Raw genomic sequence first — 22,623 nt, forward strand, 5'->3', positions numbered from 1 at the left:
AAATTTGAAACCCAACCAAATATTTTACTATATTATAGTATTTCACAAAATAGACTGGTGTTTATTGATTTTTGTATATATATTTACATGTATCTAAAGAGAGAGATACATAAGTCATAAGAGTAAATATCTCACCTATCAAATTGTCCCGGTTAAGTTTGTTGTTTGTGTTTTAGATTTTAGAGTTTTAATAATCGAATTCAAACTATAGATATATTCAATTTCAAGCCACCATGACACTTTTGCCGTAACTAGTTAGTAATAGAAACCATCTATGTACTGCTAATTAAACGTTTGGTTCGACCAAAAACGCGTCAGATCAAAATTTATATGTTTTATGTCAACAATTCTAAGAGAAATCAAACGAGGAATTTAAGTATATATATAAAGATAATAATCGTACATACTGAACACGATTCATGTTTACATGGTTAGATGTAAACTCCCGAAATGTCAGAGCTTACTTGGAAGATAAGCATTTAAACTGTATTTGATCAATACATCTAACCAAACGAAAATTGGAAATAATCGGTACGCGGTTTAATTAATGTCATAATTAAACACCTCTAGTCTTGGAGCACATTCAAATACATGCATGTCTTATTACTGACCTCACGTTTGTTCTCTCAGTTATTCCAAGATTATTGTTGCTTTCAAAACTGTTACATAATCTTCCAAAATTTACACTGTAGTTCTTCGATGATATTGGTCCGTAGACGTAAGCTCAGGACTTACAAGCAAGCGACTCACGACAAGTACTCCCATTTGAAAAAGGGGGCAAGGCAATAATTAGAAGAAAAAAAATAAAATAGAAATTCGAATTAAAAATTAAGAGAAATTAGGCTTCAATAACTTCATGCACCAGCTCGGAATATACAATCAATGACTTTTATATCCAGAAAATTCAAATTCTTGCGAAATTTTTTTCTTCTTCCAGTTGTATTTTCTAGCTATAATTATGCCATACTATGCTTCATAATGAAATTAACAAGTAAATACATAGATTTGTAACTTTGGGAATATACACTGCCATATCATTCAAAAACACAGACATCGATTTAATACCGCTAAGACATTGATTAATCTTTGTACCAACAAATTCCACGTTAACATTCGTTAGATCTCATGATATTTTTATTCATATCGATGTAACATACCATTAAACATGATATCCACACAGATTTGTCGGTATGTTTCACCATAAAAGTATCAGATTTTTTCCAACTAACATTCTTTTACATTTGATGACATGTGAACCATGTTAATGAAATATTATTCTATATTGTTCGAAATAAAGTTGAATGGAACCCATTTAATTCATACCAAAATAGCCAAATCTTACTGCTCAACTCTCAAAATTTTCATTCAAGTCGTACCCAATCACATTCTTCTGTAATAACAAAACAAGTAACGGCATTTCCATCTACTTTTCTACCGTTTTGAATCTTCTGATTACTTAAAGTCTTAAATAAATGGTTCTAGATGCCATTGTGAGAGAATATCATCGTCATTAGGACGTGTTTTAGAGAACAGAAATAGTTTCAAATGTGACCGCATAGCGCAGTGGATTAGCGCGTTTGACTTCGGATCAAAAGGTCGTGGGTTCGACTCCCACTGTGGTCGCAATCAATCTAGTAGATTTACACAATTACGAACAAGTGTTATACTGGCAGAACGACGTATCATGGTTTGTTATACAATTTTTTTTGTTTGTATCAGTATTAATTAGTTTTGAGTAGCAGTCATAGAACATTACATTCTAAGCATATCTCAACCATGCAGAAACTGTATAACTCCATTCTACTATGCTTTCACCCTTTTGTGTTAATGTATCACTCGACATTGATCTTTTTTACTATAACACGCCTACCGTTATGATAAGTGAACTTCGAATTTCATGTGAATAATGGACGGAATAACAAGCTGTTAGAGATGGGCACAGATAAAATGAAAATATCAATAAGAACCAAAATCCATGTTACTGAAACTGTTTGACACCATAGCACAAGTAAAGAACCAATAACAAGGTTCCACCAAAAAGAACAAAAGCTGAAACAGAGTTTCTAATAGAACGATTTAAACTTTGATGGCGTACTTCCTGATTGGGAAGTACATTTCCTTCTTCTTCTCACGCTCTGTTTTCAACGATAGCTGCAACACAACAACAAAAAAAAAAGCCCTTAGTAACAATCAAAAACAAACTGATGTCTTGTTTTTAAATGTCTAAATCAGACAGACCTGATGTTTGGTAAGGCGCCTGCGGATAGCACGTGTTTTCTTGGGACGGAGATCAAGAGGGATGAACTTCTTGTTCTTGTACGCTTCTCTGAGAGCAGACTTCTGCTTCTGAGAAGTCACTGTCAACACCTGAGCTATTGATTTTCGGACAACCTTGCTGGTTCATTACAAAACACATAACCGTTTCAGACACACGAAATGTAACGACCAAAAACACATATCCTTCAAATAACTAACTCTGAAACTGAAATCCTGATTAAGCTAAAATCGAAATTTAAAGTTAAGAAGGAGAAACGTACATTTTGGAGAGCTTGTTGGGAGCACCTCCGGTGACCTTAGCGACACGGAGGAGAGCGAGCTCCGCCTTAAGATCCTGAAGCTGGTTCTGAAGATCGCTCTTCGACTTGTCCCTCAGTTCGTGAACCTTAATTCTCGCTACAAACACAATAAAAACAAAATTGAATCAGATGTAATCCCTAAATGAATCCGATTGAGACAAAAAGATTCATCGCCGTACCCATCGTGAGCTTGAATCTTGTTCAAATGGTGCGGCGCTGCTACTTGTTGGCTCGGAGAAACAGAAACCCTAGGAACGGGAGGAACGGTATTTATATATATGAAGCCTGTTTTTTAATCAAATAGTGATGAAGAAAACCCTCGAGTCTCTTTAATGGGCCTTGTAAAACCCATTAATTATCTGTAGCTTCGTGACCAAAAATAATATTTAATCGGTTCAATATTAAGTTTGATATGATCCAACATAGACATTTCGAAGATAAGATGTAATACATCGGGGAATCTAGTTATAACTTATAAAAACAGAAACTAGATTGATTTGGAATTAGCTGCTGTTTGGCAAGCTTATCCGCAACTTTGTTATCATTCTTTCCAATCCAAGTAAACTGGATATCTTCAAATTTTTAAACCCACCAATATCGAACCTATCGGACTGGCGCAGCGTACGAAGGGTGAACGGTCGATCTAAGAATTTAGGGTTCTTCGAGACATGTTCTTGGATCGATCAAAGGTTTCTTTCAATAGTTCTTTGAGACCAACTTTCTGTTTTGATGAATTTAATCAAATCTAAACAAGGGATAAAAGCAAAGCTCTTCTTATTAAAATCAAACGTATCAAACAATGAAGTCTAAACTTGTTTATATATCTCTTCCCTTAGACAAACCCTAATAGGAAAAGGATATCAATGACTTAATTATAAAGGAAATTCAAATAAAAGGAAAACTGATAAGAAAACCAAAACCGGAAAGTAGACATATTCGAATAGTCTAAGTTGGCGCCAAAGTCATGTGTGCCGCTGCATCACGGACCCAATTATATGTATCGAAATGAGGCTTCTTGTTGTTAAGTATCTTAATAACTTTCCCGCAATCTTCTTCGATAATCACTTTCATATATATTCCTTGTTCCAACAATGTTGCATAGCCATGATGATTGCTTGAAGTTCACTTTCCATTGCGTTTTGAACTTTCCTGCCGATTCCTTGTCCTGCTCCTTTATATGTCCCATACTTTTCCTCGTAAGACCCATCCAGCTTGGCTTGGTATAGCCATTAATACAAGAACCATCAGACAGTTCTTGTTTCAGACTCTTCATCAACTCAAAGGAAGGAGAACGTTTAGAAACCTCGACTTCCAAAGCTGTTTTCAGTCGAGTAATTCTGTCACGTGAGTTTAAGTCAGAACGCTCTTTCCAGTTCATTATCTTGTGACTGACACCTTTTAATACGATCCTTCTGTTTTGATCACCTTCCATTTGTTTTGGTCTAGCTATAATATTTCCTTAATCAGAGCAGAATTTTTTGGTTAGTGTTTCTATTCATTAATACATTATAGTACCCTTTATAGTTATTATTTTCATTAATATGGTCAGTCAAATATTAAAAGGCGATTGAAATTGAAATCAACAAAATCCGCCTTTCCTTTACTAGCGTTGTTTTGTTGACTTAACTTCAATAGATGATGTGTGCACAAAAAAAAAACGTGCACAATTCGATAGATGATGTTACTTCACAAAATCATAAATCATAACTTCAGTAACTAATGCTAGATCCTGTAAAATTAATGAAACCATGATGTTACTTCACAAACTCATAGCAATAGATGTATAAACCATAACAAACACTAGTGATCGATCTTTTGATCTTGAGCAGATCAAGAAACAAAGTTATGAACAAGTCATGACCTAAAGAAAAAACTATGCAAACACACAGCTTGAGATTTCAAATTTTACACAAAATCCCATAAACTGATTCAAACCGGTATATCGGTTTGCCAAACCCGTCTTTAAAATTAGTTTGGTTTTCTATTTAATTTTGGTCAACGTAACTTGGTTTAAGACTTTGAGCTGTTATAAAGTTGTTTTCAGTTAGGAATATGATTGGTGCCTACTCATAGTGGGACCCTCATATGTAATAAAACAGAGTTCTTTCTGTCTTTCCCCTCTTCAATGGCGATTTCCACGTTTAGCTCTCTGCTTCGATACAGGAAATGGGCTAAGAGCAATTGGCTTGTGGCTTCCCTCGGACTCCTCTTGATTGTGTTCTCCCTCTCTTTCTTCTTAGACCTCACGTCAGACTCTGTCCCTTTCGTTGACCATAATCCTCCCATCACATCCCCATCTGATCTGGTCAAACTCAAGCTGTCTAGTAAAGCTAAAGAGAGAGGAGCATGTAATGTTGCCAGTTGTCTCCTACTTCTCCTCTCAGAATTTTTGTTATTGAACGTTATGTTATGTTGCAGTTTGCTTGGATGGAAGCTTGCCTGGTTACCACTTTAGTAAGGGTTCGGGATCTGGCACCAAAAGCTGGCTTGTTCATCTTGAGGTAATCTTGTGTTTGTTGATTGAATAAAACTGTACTTGGAAAATTAGAATATACTAGTATTTGGTCCCGTACTACTGCGTACGGGTAAAGTATTTCTTATTAACTAACATCTAATTTTAAAATTTTAACATGTAAAAACACTACATGTTTAGGGTTAAAAATGTACTAACACGGTAACACCACATTCATCTTTGAATCTATAGGATAGGAAAATAGGGAAGTTAAAACTAATATTGGAACAAAAAAAATTATCCATCGAATCAAGAAACATTGTCCATATAAACCAATTAGGTCTAAAACGTATTTTTTTAGAATTTGATAGTAAAAAGTATAAGGTTCGGAGAGTTTTTTTTTTCCCAAAAAGGGTTCAAAGACACCTTATGGTAAAATTATTGATGTCATGTATCTAAAACCCAAGAAGTCACCAAATAAAATTTTAAAACCTTTGGTCTTGATTCGATGGATAATTTTTGTGTGTAAAAGGGTGGAAGCTGGTGCAATACAATAGCGTCATGTTCTGCTCGAGCAATGACTAGGTTAGGCTCTTCCAACTACTTTGAACATGAAGTGTCTTTTCAAGGTGTTTTAAGCAGTGACCCATCTCAAAACCCTGGTAAGAGATATCTATATTGTAAAATATGTTTAGTTTTGGATCTATAGTTTGTCTTTGGTGTTGTAGATTTCTTTAACTGGAACAGAGTTAAGGTACGTTACTGTGATGGTGCTTCTTTTTCTGGACGTCCTGAAGCTGAATTCAAGGTAATAATATGGCTGAGCCTTTGTGTGTCGACAACAAGAAAAGATCCTTAATTAGTTTCATGTTTTCCCATCTCTTCTCAGAACGAAACACGTCTTTTCTTCCGGGGCCAGCTTATTTGGGAGGCGATTATTGATGAACTGTTGTCAATGGGCATGTCTAATGCGAAACAGGTAGCAACAGAGTCCTCTTGTTCTTATATTGGTGACCATGAAGGTCCTCTTGATCTTATATTGTGTTAATACTTCCTTTGTTTCTTAAACACAAATGTAGGGCATACTTACAGGATGTTCTGCTGGTGGCTTGGCATCTCTTATACATTGTGACTACTTTAGAGATCATCTGCCAAAAGATGCATTTGTCAAGTGTGTTTCTGACGGAGGCTTCTTTCTTAACGTGTATGGTTTCCACTCATAAGAAACTTTACATAGTCTTGCTCTTTTTTTTAAGTTCTTTGGGTATAATAAAGAAGCAAAACCTTAAAAAACTTTTCTAGAATTCTATGGAGACTACACTCCACAGAGCTAGAAAGTTAATGTGAAAGTGAAATCAGATTAACACTGCCTCTAAGTCTCTAAGTAAAAGCTATTTTCCTTCTTTTTAGGCCTGATGTCCTTGGAAACCCTACCATGAGATCTTTCTATCGTGATGTTGTTAAACTACAGGTATATTAGTCGATACCATACATTTTGGGTTATATTTTCTTGACTTTTTCATCGAAATGAACAAGAACATATCATGGTTTTTCTTGTTTGCATGGTTTTGGGATGGTGTGCTATGGTTTATTCCAATTAGGGCCTAGATAAGAGCTTGGATCAGAAATGTGTAGCCAGAACGGAGCCATCCAAGGTAAGTTTTAGCTTTTACCTTGTTAATTTCTTTCTTTCCTGATTATAGACTTTGTATATATTATGGTTTGCAGTGTATGTTTCCTCAAGAATTCGTTAACAACATAAGAACACCAGTCTTTCTTCTCAACGCAGCTTATGATTATTGGCAGGTTAGAGTTACTAAGCCAAACATTACAACTCTGAACTTTTCTACAGTTTCCACTTGCTTTTACTGCAATTTATATTTGTTGTGTTACTAACACCAAGCACATATTCAAATTCAACATGTCTTGCTCTCTTTTACTGCAATTTTTATTTATAGTGTTACTAATACCAAGCACATATTCAGATTCAACATGTCTTGGTACCAGCTTCTGCTGATCTAGATAAAAGTTGGGCAAAGTGTAGACTCAATATTAAAGAATGTGATGCCAAACAGATGAAAGTTCTACATGGTAATTAACTCCACTCATTGGTCAAGGTTAATGACACTAAGCCAGAATTATCATAAATAACTAAGTACGATCAGTAGATGTGATCTGTTTTAGTCCCTTGCATTAGCTTTAGTCTAATATACCTTTGGCCTATATCAAAGATATGTTCTATTCTAGTCCCTTGGATCCTATTATTCTTGAAAAAGATTCTCCTAATATTTACTTTCTTAAAGGGTTATTTGTATAAATCCATATCTGACCTGCAGGTTTTCGCAGCTCTCTAATGGGTGCCATTGGGAAGTTTCATCAGAACAAAGCTGGTGGGATGTTCATAGATTCTTGCTACTCTCATTCCCAGATGCTTAAGCCAGTGATGTGGCACTCCCCAACCTCAACAAGAATTAAAAATAAGGTCAAGGCATTTGACACACAATTGGTTGCTTTTTCCTTCTTACACAAGTGAACTGATCCCGTTCGTCTCTGTTCTGTTTTGTTGTTGGAACAGACAATTGCGGAGTCTGTAGGTGACTGGTACTTCAACCGCAAACCGGTGAAGCTAATTGATTGTCCTTACCCGTGCAACCCTTACTGTTACAACAGGCCTGTTCGTTTCTCTGACGCAGCGTCAGCGGCGACGACCAATAATTAACAAGCAGGTGAGATAAATTTTAACGGTGTGTTGTTGTATAGTTGCCGCCGGCGACTTCCATTGCTCCTCTTTTCTGTAATTCTATTGCCGCTGCAAATAACAGCGTCTCCCACCTCATACGAGAAGTGACGCAGCGTCCAATGATTGCCTTTTTTAACTCTCTAATTTAATTGGTTGCTGAGCTGTCATTAAAATTTCTTTACATTTTTGATCGTTCGTGGTTGACGCAGCGCGTTCTCGAAACGAACAGCACTAACATGAATTTCACCTGAATATAGCTGCGCTGACCATCCCCTCTGCTTCTGTATTTCTTCATCCAGGAGCAGCCATTTCATTGAATTCTTGATCCGGTTGAGTCCTAGAGAAAGCTTTGTATTCTAATGAAGTTGATTAGTGAGACATTATTACAATGTCAACAATCCATATTGGCATATTTTCTACGTTGGAATCTCCTGAGATTGCATATTTATGGTGGTCGTTATGTATTGTAACGAGGTTGGTTGTTGTGTAGATATTTGAGTTTTTTTTTGGCAACGTAAAAGAATTTGAAAATCATTGCACAAAATTAAACTTTTGAGAAACTTGGAGAAAGGGAGAGTTCTGAAAGTTATTTGCATTCATTTTGTTTTCGTTTGGTCGTATGTAACCAGCTGGTTTGCTCGTTTCCCATCAACTCCTAAACATAGTCAAATAGAGATGTCTGATTTGGTTTGAACCGGTCTAAACCGTTATCCGTAGATTTAGATCTGCATGTAATGCGGTGTAAATCAGAACGGTGTTGATTGTGACACACATAACAGCGGCACGCTCTAGGACGTTCCGGAAACAAACACACTCCACAGTTATTGACCCGACAATAATCAAACGGACGTACGAGAATCAATCTACGTTGCATGGAAGATAAGAGGCGGGGAAAGATTGTGACACGTGCATGGTCAATATTTTCTCATTTAGCCTATAAATTTGGGACCTTCATCTATCATCAAATTCATTTTCAAATTCATTTGGTTAATACTTTTTCTGAGATTTCTTTGAATTTTCTTTAGAAAATGTCTTGCTGTGGAGGAAATTGTGGTTGTGGATCAGGCTGCAAATGCGGCAGCGGATGCGGAGGGTAAGTCTTGAGCTTTTTTTGTAACGTTGAATCCACGTCACGTGTTTTGTCTTTGATTATGCTGATTGGTTTCTCCATTTTTTTTTTGTGAGATATTTGTAAGAAAAGAAGGCTAGAAATTTTCTGAATCCATAGATCATCCAAAAATGCTTAGGAAACATATTTTTTTTTGTACTTTTTTGTTAATTTATGATCTAGATCTGTTTTCATTGAAACCTGACGTGATTGTTCGGTTGTTGCAGTTGCAACATGTACCCGAACTTGACCTTTTCCGACGAGACGACCACAACTAATACTTCTGTCTTTGGCCTTGCACCGGCGATGAAGAACCAGTACGAGGCTTCCGGCGAGGGTAACGCTGAGAACGATGCATGCAAGTGTGGATCTGACTGCAAGTGTGACCCTTGCACCTGTAAATGAATAAAGAAACCACTGTCAAGAAGGCAGAGATAATCAGAGTCTTAATTAAGCAATTATATAACCCTACCGATGTATTAGGTCAGCTTTTATTTGTAATAATGGCTGCAGCCTTGTCCTTTAAGCCCATAATGTTCTTCGTTTGTGTTTACGTTGTTCTTATGTTTGACCATAGTTGTTGAGTCAGTTTGTATATATAATAATACTCAACTAATAATATAAACCTATAAATGTTTTATTTTTCTCTTCATCTTTAGATTTTTGGCATATTTCTTTATCCGATTTGCACTATTATTTAACATCATGGCTTAGAACCCAAAAAAAAGGAAACTACTATATGGGTCCTATGGTCGGATATTAAAATTTCTAAGAATTTTTGTAATTTTCCCCCCATAATATAGAAGCCTCAATCTATATATAAAATGCCAAAAAAATTTAGAGATTAAGGCTAATATTTTATTGGGCTTGTTAGTCCGATTAGGTCAAATTAAAACGTCAAAAAGCTCTTGTTGGGTGATAAACTAATAATATACTTTCTTCTACCAATTTGTTTGAGCAACATTGTTTTGTCTGTGATTGTAACTACTGGTCTTTAGGGTTTGTGTGTTGAAGAGAGAAAAGATGGACTCTGGATTAAGTAATGAGAATCCAGTTGTCTACCTGAAGAAACAACGACGTCTTCGTACTGATCGAAGCAACACCGATGAGTTCTCAAGAGAACCAATAGACCAGCTCGAGATTTTTGATATCCTCTAATTTTTCTTATAATCCGTAACAAATTGCATATTCTCATCATTATCTTTATTATAGGATCAACTTCTTTTTTTTCTCTTAACAATCTACAAATCATATAAAAGATATCAAAGATCCAGAGTATCCTATGCAATCTCTGGAAGATCTCCGTATAGTTACAGAAGAATCAGTTGAAGTTGATGATGACAAGAGTTACGTTAGGTATAAAAAAAAGCAAGAGTAATGAGATTTTAACCCGTTTTTCTTTAGTACAAGATGCTAAACTATGCTATTTTTATTTACAGAATTACATTCAGACCAACTGTTCCACATTGTCACTTGCCAAACTTAATTGGTGTTTGCATCTACGCAAAGCTTCTAAAAAGCCTTCCTGCTCGATTCAAGGTACAAGTATTTTAATATGTTTCCTAAGAGTGATCAGAATCTTAATGGTTAATTATTTGGTTAGGTTGATGTAAGAGTAGCACCAGGGAGTCATGCAACTGAGGCTTCAGGTACAAACTTTAAGACTTGTTTGTTTGAAACAGTTTACGTTTGGAGTTGAAAATAAAAGTTATGGTCTGACTCTCAAATATTGGTCTTAAAAATGCAGTCAATAAACGATTAGGAGATAAAGAGCGTATAGCGGCAGCACTTGAGAATCCTGACATTATGAGTCTGCTCAACTAATGCTTACAAGTTTGTGATTTTGGATCCGTATAGGACTGTCTTTACTTTCTTGATCCTTCATATGCAAATATTTTCAGAACTAGAGAGCCTCTTGTAATCTTTCCTCTGTTTATATACAACTTCATTCTCAAATATTTAGTCACAACTTGTCATTGCTAAACAATTAGTATGGTATGGAAAAAGTTGCAGGAAAAGAGAGGAATATATTTATATGACTGAAACTGATATCCATCTTTGTTACAACATATTACATTTTTTTTTTGGGTATTATTAACCCGAACCTAACTCATGTGAGGTGTTAATTAAGCACAGCTTTAACGTTATCCCCCCCAAAAAAAGGATTATAAAAATAACCAACAAAAAATATTCAACGTGTAATGGAGAAGATCTCATTTTTCTTGGCCTGAGAGTTGAGAATCTCCACCATCAAGCAACTTATCTTTCTCAGATGATTTGGTTTCATCATCAACCTTCTCTTCCTCTGGAGAGATGAACTCAAGCTGTCTCGACTTAAAAACAGCTGTTCTTTTCGATCTTATCCGGTACGGAGGAGATAAGTTGTAAGCATTTGATCCACTGTTCTCCTTCTCTTCACAGTCAGTGGTTTCTGAGATACCATTCACCTTTTCATCAACAACCTCTTTAGCAGCTTCTTCTTCATCTGTTTTGTTGTTATCAGGAACAACAACAGCCTTGCGTCGTCTTTTCCTGAATATAGAAGGGGTGTTTGGGAATGTTCTAGCAGCTTCTCTCAAGAAAGACTCAGGACTCCTTGGAGCTGAACCGTTACTACTGTACTCTTCTCTACTAGGCGGTGGTGGAGTGAAGAAGATAACAGGTGACGATGCGCTTGGGCTGCAACCACATTCATAACCATACATACGTTGCTTATCCGCTTCTGACGCCATGTGATGATCCTCTGGCGATGGCTCTGGTTTAGGCAACTGAGAAGAACGAACGTACTCTTCAAAACCAGCCATTGGCGAAGCAGCAGCTACTTCTTCACGGGGCTTGTTAATCTGTGTTCTTCCCGAAGAGGTTTGAGCAACTGAAACAGAAAGCCTTCTCTGAAAACAAGATGGAACACCGTTCGTTGCTGCTGCCGGTGGTAAGCTACCGTTAGCTAAGAGGAACTCTGACTTCTTCTTCAGTGAACTGTTCCAGTGGTTCTTTATCGAGTTGTCGGTTCTGCATCAAGATTTTTAAGCAAAACCCTTTTCAGCTAAGCCTAACTACATTGAAGCATGCACCAAGAAAGGTTTATATACCTGCCGGGTAAGACCTTAGCAATCTCAGCCCATTTGTTTCCGTGGACTCGGTGAGCATTCATGAGAGCTAACTCTTCCTCTGGAGTCCAAGCATCCTTGTTGATGCCGGGGTTCAAATGGTTGTGCCACCTTCATACATATCACAAAAACAACATTGAAACTTCCAAAATACTTTTTAAAAAATGTGTTTTTGCTCATATAATGATATTACCTCTCTCGACATTGCTTCCCAATTCTACCTGGTAAAGAGTCTGAGATGATAGACCATTTCGCAGGCCCGTATTTTTCAACAAGTTCAATGATCTTCTCATCCTCCTGCAAAAAAAAAAACAATAATTTTCTAGCTTTAATATTCACAAAAAATAAAATAAAAAGCCAATAAAACTAAACAGAAACAGAACGAACCTGTTGTGTCCAAGGTCCTTTGATAAGGTCCGGATTCAAAACTTTCTGCCAACGGTGCAGGCACTGAACTTCAGTTCTATCAGGGAAAAACTCCGCTGCAGTAACAAAACACACCAATTCAAACAATAAGAATGATTCATAAGAACTACATAGACAGGTGTATGTAAGTATGTAACTAATAGACACTGTAAAAAGTTTAGACTCCTTCAACTTGTTGTAAAGTTGAAATAAATATTGCTAATGAGAACTAGACTACAAGAAGAAGAAAAAGTGACAAGTCATTTTACCTATTTTCTTCCAGCTCTTGCCATTAAACTTACAAACTGCTTGTCTCAATGTCTCATCCTACAACAAGTAAAGGAAACCTCTCATCTCAATTCCAAGAGCTAGTGATCCACCAAACAAGTTTTAAATAGTCCAAAATTAATCAATACTAACCTCTTCCGGTGTCCACCCACCTTTAGCTCTCCTTATAGGGCCACTCGTCCTCCTAACATAACAAAAACAATTATCAACATCATTCTCATATAGAAACCAAAACAATTATAAATACCAGTTTGGAACAAACTAGTACGAGTGATTCAAAGTTGGAAACTTTCAAAGACAAATAAGAAGAGGAATGAACCTAGGAGTTGGAGATGCAGTGGGAGGAGGACTTGCAACAGCAGGAGGTGACTTGAGGAAACTACTACTACCACCACTGCTGCCTTCAGATACAGAGGAGCAAGAAGCAGCAGCTCTTGATTGCTTATTCTCTACACACTCATCCTCCATTTTCACTTCCTGGAAAAGAGAGACCCATAAGACCACAATCTCAAACACACAAACCCAGATCTCACAAAAAATCGGGAATTTAAAGAAAAATCAAGAAACCCCAATTCGAGAAGGTGGAGCTCGTATCCAATTCAGACCTAAAAACTCAATTTTTTTCACTACATGAAAAAAAAAACAAAACCCTTAAAAATCAGATTCGAGAACAGCAAACCTCATCTGGAGGTGGATTCAAATCGCAGCTCATCGAGATAAATTGCAGCCAAGAAGACGAAGGGAACGTTAAAAACCAAAACTTTATTCGAAAAACAGACTTTGCCCGTTGAACCAGAGAGAGAGGAGAGAGTTGGATCGACACACGCAATTAAAATTAAAATAAACAAATTAAATTAGTATAACGAATATACTTCTTAAGCTGACGTCACCGTTCTTTTTCGCCTTAATGATTAACCGACTCTGGCCGGTTTATTCTAACTAATTAGCATCATTTATTACGTACCGAAGCGCGATTCTACCAAACCGAACCGGCATTTTATCAATCAGTTTAGAATTTGTTTAACCGGAAGGGGGTTTTCAGTGCTTAGTTGCTAAAAATATGTTTAGTCTAAACCAGATTTAAAAATGAGGCTTCCGTTGATTCCAAACTAATCAGAAGGACCAGTGTTCTAAAAATGTTCTAAAAACTAATCATGTTTTTTGTTCAAAAAAAAAAACTAATCATGTTTAAGCGAAATAACTTTTCGTGAGATATCTATTCTATTGAAGGGGAAGCAGTCTTGATAAATCTACTTATAAAGGTTGTTTGGACCCTTTCATTTTGTTATGTTTTGGTCTAACCCTATTTATTATAACAAACCTTATCGACCGAGAGGACAACAACGTTTATTATAACATCATGTGAGTTTATTTATCGGACCTGTAAAGAATATTTTTAGAATATGCCATCGTATGGTCCTGGACAAATCTTTATATTTAATTAAGTGAGACTATTATCTTACCGAAAAACGCCATCGTATATCTTATATAGATATATAAGCAATAATCTATACTATTAAAAGGGAATCATTCTTAAAAAATCTACTTAAACAATGTTGTTGGACCTATTCATTAAGTAATTATTTTTTAATCCTACCTTAATATAATTATAATCTAACTAAACGATATATTACTTAATTTAAATGATCTCATATATTACTTACCAAATCATGTTATACACCACTGATTATACCATGGCTCCATTTTATTAAAATAACATCTTAACAAAATGTGTAATGAATCACAATAACAATAGTGTTCCTTGGTACCCAACGTTACAACAGTTCAATCTACCATTGCCATTGATCGAGCTTTGTTAAAAAAATTGAAAAGATCTTCGAAATCTCTATATTAAATAAATAATTCTATATACAAATAGTGTAATATCTTTTGCTAACGAGATCTATCAACAGATTTCTATAGATGTGTTAGTTAATAATTTCAAGATTTGCACCAATTAAATGTCTAAAATAATTAATTTTACTGATTTTCATCAAAGGTTCATGAAAACTCAACTAATTTTTTAAATTGGTATTACTGTAGTATTTATAGTTGATAAAAATGCTTCAAAAATACTTTTAATAGAGTTCACAGAAATTGTGGATTTGTGGTCAATATCTATAAATTAAAATGCATAACATAAATACAATGAATTTATTTTATATGACAAATCAAATAGGTTATTCAGTTTTAAGTATATGAGAAGTAAATCAAAAATTTAAAATATTATAAGATTTTTCTGGGTTTTTGTCGGATCAACCGATGTTGGTTCACAGGTTAATGGCGAAGTTTTGGGTTTTATCAGAGCTTTAAAAATTAAGGTACCCATTTGATTCTAGATTCAGTTTCAATTTTTTGGTTCCAGAGATATATGATCTACTCGGTTATTTATGAAATTCAATTCAATTTTGGTTTCGGTTTCTTCAGTTTGATATTGTTCGGTTCGCGATTCCGAAAAAATATGCTCTAACCTATACACTATCTTATATAAAAATTCATTTAAAAAAATATATTTAATTTCAAAAAAAAAACCCGCGCTTTCCAAGCGCGGATCAAAATCTAGTTTTATTTTAAAAATGTTGTAGACTTCAAAAAATAGTTTAGATCGCCCTAATTAATAATCTACTATAAATCTCTTAATTGCTGCTATTTTTAGAACATGATCTCACCGAAAATGATAGTTCTAAAGATCTTAAATAATCAGAAAATAGAAATTGCTATTACATAAACACTATAAATTCTTCACATTGAAATGCATCTATCTTTCTTTTCTGAAGATTGAAATGTTACAAAACTAGAAATCTCCATATCTATTTTCGGGGATTGCTCTAAAAAAAATGCACAATTTTTCCATCTAGACTATTAAAACTGAAGTACAAATAAATCTTAACCCTAAGTTTTTCTCAATAATTACCATTCAATACCACTGACCTTATAAATAGTAATTTTTATAAAAATTGTTATAAAATTGTCTAATATTTAACTACCTAATAAATTTAGAAGATATCCAATCATTCATTTATTTAAAAATCAAAATCAAAAAGTCAATTTTACAATCCATAAAAAACTATAAAATAGATTAAATGATCAGATTAATTTATTGGTTTATTAAAAATTAAACTAATCAAAATCGTTTAAAATTTTCAGAATAATAAAACTAACTCAGTTATATTTAATTAATTATTATCTTATAATTTAATTAGTACAATAGTATATGTATTTAATTTTTAAACATTTATAAAAGTTAAAAACAAATACCCGTGCGGAGGCACGGATCAAGATCTAGTTATCTTTAAGAATAAAAACAACACACCAAAAATAGCCAAATTGTGTTTGAGCTAGCTATCATACAATCTTTTACCATAACAAGATTTTTATTAAATATGAAACATATAAAAATCATTATGAACTTGGATCCCCATAACCTCGTTCCGTTTTTGAGCTTGATTTATATGTTAAGAATCAATGTTCTGACATCGAGGAGCTTCCTTCGCCTAGGATTTTTGCAACCCACATGCCGTTTCAAATGCTTCATGAACCTCTAAGAGATTCTCCTTGCAAGGTGGTTTACGTGTGTAGAAACGTTAAAGATGTGTTGGTCTCTCGTTGGCATTTCAGGAACAAGCTTGTTAGAAAAAGTTAACACATAGATTTTGAGAAAATTTCAAAAAATACGATAATATTTTTTTAATGCCTAGTTGCATCCTGCATTAACATATGATAATATTCGTTGTCTCCGAGTTTCAAGAAAATAAAGATTTTATAGTGGTTTTCCCAACGATTTAGGGAGTATTATAAGTTTTAATAAATTAATTGATAAAAAATTAAAACGATTCCCATATACCGTGAAAAATAGCTTAAAATACATTAATACAAATGTAGAATGTGGTTAGAAATTTTAAAACAACTCTAAAGATTATAGACTTCAGTATATAAATTAATTACCAAAAACTCAATATTTTCGAAGGGGTTAGCACATAGATTTTGAGAAAATTTCAAAAAATACGACAATATTGTTTTAATGCATAGTTTCATCCTGCACTAACATATGATGATGTTCAAAGAGGTTTGGAGCCTTAGTTGTCTCTATTTTTCAAGAAAATAGTGATTTTATAGTGGTTATTCCATCGATTTAGGGAGTATTTTGAAGTTTTACAAAATAAATTGATAAAAAATTATAACGATGTTCATTTACCATAAAAATAGTTTAAAATATATTAATACAAATGTAGAATATGGTAGAAATTAAAAAAAACAATAAAGATTATAGGCTTCAGTATATAAAGTATTTAGCAAAAACTCAATATTTCCGTAGGGGTTAGTTAACACATAGATTTTGAGAAAATTTCAAAAAATATGACAATATTGTTTTAATGCATAGTTGCATCTTTACTAACATATGATGATGTTTAAAGATGTTTGGAAACCTAGTTGTCTCTATTTTTCAAGAAAATAGTGATTTTATAGTGGTTATTCCATCGATTTAGGGAGTACTATGAAGTTTTACTAAATTAATTGATAAAAAAATTATAACGATTCCCATATACCATGAAAAAGAGCTTAAAATACATTAATACAAATGTAGAATGTGGTCAAAAATTTTAAAACAACACTAAAGATTATAGGCTTCAAAAAACTCAATATTTTCGAAGGGGTTAGCGCATAGATTTTGAGAAATTTTTTAAAAATACGACAATATTGTTTTAATGCATAGTTGCATCCCACACTAACATATGATGATATTCAAAGGGTTTGGAGTCTTACTTGTCTCTATTTTTCAAGAAAATAGTGATTTTATGTGGTTATTCCATCGATTTAGGGAGTATTATGAAGTTTTACTAAATTATTGATAAAAACAATTGAACTATGCTCATTTACCATAAAAAGATTTACATACATTAATACAAATGTAGAATATGGTTATAAATTTTAAAACAACACTAAAGATAGGCTTCAGTATATAAAGTATTGAGAAAAAGACCAAAATAGCACTAAATCAAGTTTTTGTTACCAAAAACTCAATATTTTCGTAGGGGTCAACACATAGATTTTGAGAAAATTTCAAAAAGTACGACAATATTGTTTTAATGCCTAGTTGCATCCTGTACTAACATATGATGATGTTCAAAGAGATTTGAAGCCTTAGTTGTCTCTAATTTTCAAGAAAATAGTGATTTTATAGTGGTTATTCCATCGATTTAGGGAGTATTATAAAGTTTAAATAAGTTAATTGATAAAAAAATTATAATGATTCCCATATATCATGAAAAGAGCTTAAAATACATTAATACAAATATAGAATGTGGTTAGAAATTTTAAAACAACACTAAAGAGTATAGGCTTCAGTATATAAATTAAATACCAAAAACTCAATATTTTCGTAGGGGTTAGGACATAGATTTTGAGAAAATTACAAAAAATATGACAATATTGTTTTAATGCATAGTTGCATCATGCACTAACATATGATGATGTTCAAAAAGGTTTGAGTCTTAGTTGTCTCTAATTTTCAAGAAAATAGTGATTTTATAGTGGTTATTCCATCGATTTAGGGAGTATTATGAAGTTTTACTAAATTAATTGATAAACACAATTGAACGATGCTCATTTACCATGAAAAATAGTTTAACATACACTAATACAAATGTAGAATATGGTTAGAAATTTTAAAATAACACTAAATATTATAGGTTTCAGTATATAAAGTATTTACCAAAAACTCAATATTTTCGTAGGGGTTAGCACATAGATTTTGAAAAAAATTCAAAAAATACGACAATATTTTTTTCAATTCCTAGTTGCATCCTGCACTAACATATGATGATGTTCAAAGAGGTTTGGAGCCTTTGTTGTCTCCGTTTTGGTTTTTTTTAATAGTGATTTTAAAGTGGTTATTCCATCGATTTATGGAGTATTATGAAGTTTTAATAAATTAATTGATAAAAAAAAAAATGATTCCCATATATCATGAAAAGAGCTTAAAATACATTAATACAAATATAGAATGTGGTTAGAAATTTTAAAACAACACTAAAGATTATAGGCTTCAGTATATAAATTACTTCCCAAAAACTCAATATTTTTGTAGGGGTTAGCGCATAGATTTTGAGAAAATTTCAATAAATACGATAATATTGTTTTAATGCATAGTTGCATCCTGCACTAACATATGATGATGTTCAAAGAGGTTTGGAGTCTTAGTTGTCTCTATTTTTCAAGAAAGTAGTGATTTTATAGTGGTTATTCCATCGATTTAGCGAGTATTATGAAGTTTTACTAAATTAATTGATAAAAACAATTGAACGATGCTCATTTACCAGGAAAGATAGTTTATCATACATTAATAGAAATGTAGAATATGGTTAGAAATTTAAAAACAACACTAAAGATTATAGGCTTCGGTATATAAAGTATTTACAAAAAAACTCAATATTTTCGTAGGGGTTAGGACATAGATTTTGAGAAAATTAAAAAAAAAGCGACAATATTGTTTTAATGCATAGTTGCATCATACACTAACATATGATGATGTTCAAAGAGGTTTGGAGTCTTACTTGTCTCTATTTTTCAAGAAAATAATGATTTTATAGTGGTTATTCCATCGATTTAGGGAGTATTATGAAGTTTTACTAAATTAATTGATAAAAACAAATGAACTATGCTCATTTACCATGAAAATAATTTAACATACACTAATACAAATGTAGAATATGGTTAGAAATTTTAAAACAACACTAAAGATTATAGGCTTCAGTATATAAAGTATTTACCAAAAACTCAATATTTTCGTAGGTGTTAACACATGGATTTTGAAAAAATTTCAAAAAATACGACAATATTTTTTTAATTCCTAGTTGCATCCTGAGCTAACATATGATGATGTTCAAAGAGATTTGGAGCATTTGTTGTCTCCGTTTTGTTTTTTAAATAGTGATTTTATAGTGGTTATTCCATCGATTTAGGGAGTAGTATGAAGTTTTAATAAATTAATTGATAAAAAATTATAATGATTTCCATATATCATGAAAAAGAGCTTAAAATATATTTATACAAATATAGAGTGTGGTTAGAAATTTTAAAATAACACTAAAGATTATAGGCTTCAGTATATAAATTACTTACTAGAAACTCAATATTTTCGTAGGGTTAACACATAGATTTTGAGAAAATTTCAAAAAATACAATATTGTTTTAATGCATAGTTGCATCCTGCACTAACATATGATGATGTTCAAAGAGGTTTGGAGTCTTAGTTGTCTCTATTTTTCAAGATAATAGTGATTTTATAGTGGTTATTCCATCGAATTAGGGAGTATTATGAAGTTTTACTAAATTAGTTGATAAAAACAATTGAACGATGCTCATTTACCATGAAAAAGTGTTTTCATAAATTAATACAAATGTATAATATGGTTAGAAATTTTAAGACAACAATAAAGATTATAGGCTTCAGTATAGAAAGTATTTTTAAAAAAATCAATATTTTTGTAGGGGTTAACACATAGATTTTGAGAAAGTTTCAAAAAATACGACAATATTGTTTTGATACATAGTTGCATCCTACACTAACATATGATGATATTCAAAGAGGTTTGGAGTCTTACTTGTCTCTATTTTTCAAGAAAATAGTGATTTTATAGTGGTTATTCCATCGATTTAGGGAGTATTATGAAGTTTTACAAAATTAATTGATAAAAACAATTGAACTATGCTCATTTACCATGAAAAAGATTTAACATACATTAATACAAATGTAGAATATGGTTAGAAATTTTAAAACAACACTAAAGATTATAGGCTTCAGTATATAAAATATTTACCAAAAACTCAATATTTTCGTAGGGGTTAACACATGGATTTTGAGAAAATTTCAAAAAGTACGACAATATTGTTTTAATGCCTAGTTGCATCCTGTAGTAAGATATGATGATGTTCAAAGAGGTTTGGAGCCTTTGTTGTCTCTATTTTTCAAGAAAATAATGATTTTATAGTGGTTATTCCATCGATTTAGGGAGTATTATGAAGTTTTAATAAGTTAATTGATAAAAAAATTATAATGATTCCCATATATCATGAAAAGAGCTTAAAATACATTAATACAAATATAGAATGTGGTTAGAAATTTTAAAACAACACTAAATATTATAAGCTTCAGTATATAAATTACTTAACAAAAACTCAATATTTTCGTAGGAGTTAGCGCATAGATTTTGAGAAAATTTCAAAAAATATGGCAATATTGTTTTAATGCATAGTTGCATCCTGCACTAACATATGATGATGTTCAAAGAGGTTTAGAGTTTTAGTTGTCTCTATTTTTCAAGAAAATAGTGATTTTATAGTGGTTATTCCATCGATTTAGGGAGTATTATGAAGTTTTTCTCAATTAATTGATAAAAACAATTGAACGATGCTTATTTACCATGAAAAATAGTTTAACATACATTAATAGAAATGTAGAATATGGTTAGAAATTTTAAAACAACACTAAAGATTACAGGCTTCCGTATATAAAGTATTTACCAAAAACTCAATATTTTCTTAGGGGGTTAACACATAGATTTTGAAAAAATTTCAAAAAATACGACAATATTTTTTTTAATTTTTTTGCATCCTGCACTAACATATGATGATGTTCAAAGAGGTTTGGAGCCTTTGTTGTCTCCGTTTTGTTTTTTATATAGTGATTTTATAGTTGTTATTCCATCGATTTAGAGAAGATTATGAAGTTTTACTAAATTAATTGATAAACAAATTATAATGATTCCCATATATCATGAAAAAGAGCTTAAAAGACATTAATACAAATATAGAATGTGGTTAGAAATTTTAAAACAACACTAAAGATTATAGGCTTCAGTATATAAATTACTTACCAAAAACTCAATATTTTCGTAGGAATTAGCGCATAGATTTTGAGAAAATTTCAAAAAATACGACAATATTGTTTTAATGCACAGTTGCATCCTGCACTAACATATGATGATGTTCAAAGAGGTTTGGAGTCTTAGTTGTCTCTATTTTTCAAAAAAATAGTGATTTTATAGTGGTTATTCCATCGATTTAGGGAGTATTATGAAGTTTTACTAAATTAATTGATAAAAACAATTGAACAATGCTCATTTACCACGAAAAATAGTTTAACATACATTAATAGTAATGTAGAATATGGTTAGAAATTTTAAAACAACACTAAAGATTATAGGCTTCCGTATATAAAGTATTTACCAAAAACTCAATATTTTCTTAGGGGTTAACACATATATTTTGAGAAAATTTCAAAAAATACGACAATATTTTTTTAATGCGTAGTTGCATCCTGCTCTAACATATGATGTTCAAAGAGGTTTGGAGCCTTTGTTGCCTCCGTTTTTCAAGAAAATAAGGATTTTATAGTGGTTTTCCCAACGATTTAGGGAGTATTATGAAGTTTTAATAAATTAATTGATAAAAAAATATAACGATTCCCATATACCATGAAAAAGAGCTTAAAATACATTAATACAAATGTAGAATGTGGTTATAAATTTTAAAACAACACTAAAGATTATAGGCTTCAGTATATAAATTACTTACCAAAAACTCAGTATTTTCGTAGGGGTTAGCGCATAGATTTTGAGAAAATTACAAAAAATACGACAATATTGTTTTAACGCATAGTTGCATCCTGCACTAACATATGATGATGTTTAAAGATGTTTGGAGCCTTAGTTCTCTCTATTTTTCAAGAAAATAGTGATTTTATAGTGGTAATTCCATCGATTTAGAGAGTATTATGAAGTTTTACGAAATTAATTGATAAAAACAATTGAACTATGCTCATTTACCATGAAAAATATTTAACATACATTAATACAAATGTAAAATATGGTTAGAAATTTTAAAACAACACTAAAGATTATAGGCTTCAGTATATAAATTACTTACCAAAAAGTACGACAATA

The 22,623-nt window shown here is 32.5% G+C and overlaps 5 protein-coding genes and 1 non-coding gene across 7 annotated transcripts; 4 read left to right on the forward strand and 2 right to left on the reverse strand.

The window, feature by feature from the left end:
* The first annotated feature begins 1,549 nt into the window (after positions 1-1,549).
* TRNAR-UCG lies at positions 1,550-1,623 on the forward strand. Its single transcript has one exon. It is a non-coding gene; the product is annotated as a tRNA-Arg (tRNA).
* A 318-nt stretch (positions 1,624-1,941) lies between these two features.
* On the reverse strand, positions 1,942-2,900 carry LOC106369660 (60S ribosomal protein L35-1). The gene is made up of 4 exons (XM_013809783.3): positions 2,756-2,900; positions 2,538-2,673; positions 2,239-2,395; positions 1,942-2,151 (listed from the first exon to the last, which is right to left on the reverse strand). Exons 1-4 carry the CDS (start codon positions 2,757-2,759, stop codon positions 2,077-2,079), a joined length of 372 nt encoding a protein of 123 aa, XP_013665237.1. The 5' UTR covers positions 2,760-2,900; the 3' UTR covers positions 1,942-2,076.
* Positions 2,901-4,249: 1,349 nt separating this feature from the next.
* Positions 4,250-8,312, forward strand: LOC106427914 (pectin acetylesterase 5). Its single transcript, XM_013868630.3, has 12 exons — positions 4,250-4,924; positions 4,995-5,077; positions 5,561-5,690; positions 5,757-5,836; positions 5,918-6,007; positions 6,108-6,232; positions 6,439-6,499; positions 6,630-6,683; positions 6,757-6,834; positions 7,014-7,119; positions 7,365-7,510; positions 7,604-8,312. Exons 1-12 carry the CDS (start codon positions 4,702-4,704, stop codon positions 7,745-7,747), a joined length of 1,320 nt encoding a protein of 439 aa, XP_013724084.2. The 5' UTR covers positions 4,250-4,701; the 3' UTR covers positions 7,748-8,312.
* Positions 8,313-8,685: 373 nt separating this feature from the next.
* On the forward strand, positions 8,686-9,528 carry LOC106427915 (metallothionein-like protein type 2, MT2-18). The gene is made up of 2 exons (XM_013868632.3): positions 8,686-8,861; positions 9,104-9,528. Exons 1-2 carry the CDS (start codon positions 8,797-8,799, stop codon positions 9,279-9,281), a joined length of 243 nt encoding a protein of 80 aa, XP_013724086.1. The 5' UTR covers positions 8,686-8,796; the 3' UTR covers positions 9,282-9,528.
* A 188-nt stretch (positions 9,529-9,716) lies between these two features.
* On the forward strand, positions 9,717-10,734 carry LOC106427926 (protein AE7-like 2). Its single transcript, XM_022689504.2, has 4 exons — positions 9,717-10,232; positions 10,316-10,415; positions 10,480-10,525; positions 10,624-10,734. Exons 1-4 carry the CDS (start codon positions 10,159-10,161, stop codon positions 10,698-10,700), a joined length of 297 nt encoding a protein of 98 aa, XP_022545225.2. The 5' UTR covers positions 9,717-10,158; the 3' UTR covers positions 10,701-10,734.
* A 149-nt stretch (positions 10,735-10,883) lies between these two features.
* Positions 10,884-13,522, reverse strand: LOC106427876 (transcription factor MYB3R-3). 2 transcript variants are annotated; one of them, XM_013868594.3, is made up of 8 exons: positions 13,359-13,522; positions 12,999-13,156; positions 12,812-12,863; positions 12,661-12,718; positions 12,374-12,468; positions 12,180-12,283; positions 11,969-12,097; positions 10,884-11,888 (listed from the first exon to the last, which is right to left on the reverse strand). In XM_013868594.3, exons 1-8 carry the CDS (start codon positions 13,389-13,391, stop codon positions 11,090-11,092), a joined length of 1,428 nt encoding a protein of 475 aa, XP_013724048.2. In that variant the 5' UTR covers positions 13,392-13,522; the 3' UTR covers positions 10,884-11,089. The 2 variants fall into 2 exon arrangements, with proteins under 2 accessions (XP_013724048.2, XP_022545220.2); XM_022689499.2 differs by having other exon boundaries at positions 13,347-13,519.
* Between the last annotated feature and the right edge of the window lie 9,101 nt (positions 13,523-22,623).

This window comes from Brassica napus, chromosome A1 (genome assembly GCF_020379485.1).
Source record: "Brassica napus cultivar Da-Ae chromosome A1, Da-Ae, whole genome shotgun sequence".
In the NCBI taxonomy this organism is placed as follows: domain Eukaryota; kingdom Viridiplantae; phylum Streptophyta; class Magnoliopsida; order Brassicales; family Brassicaceae; genus Brassica; species Brassica napus.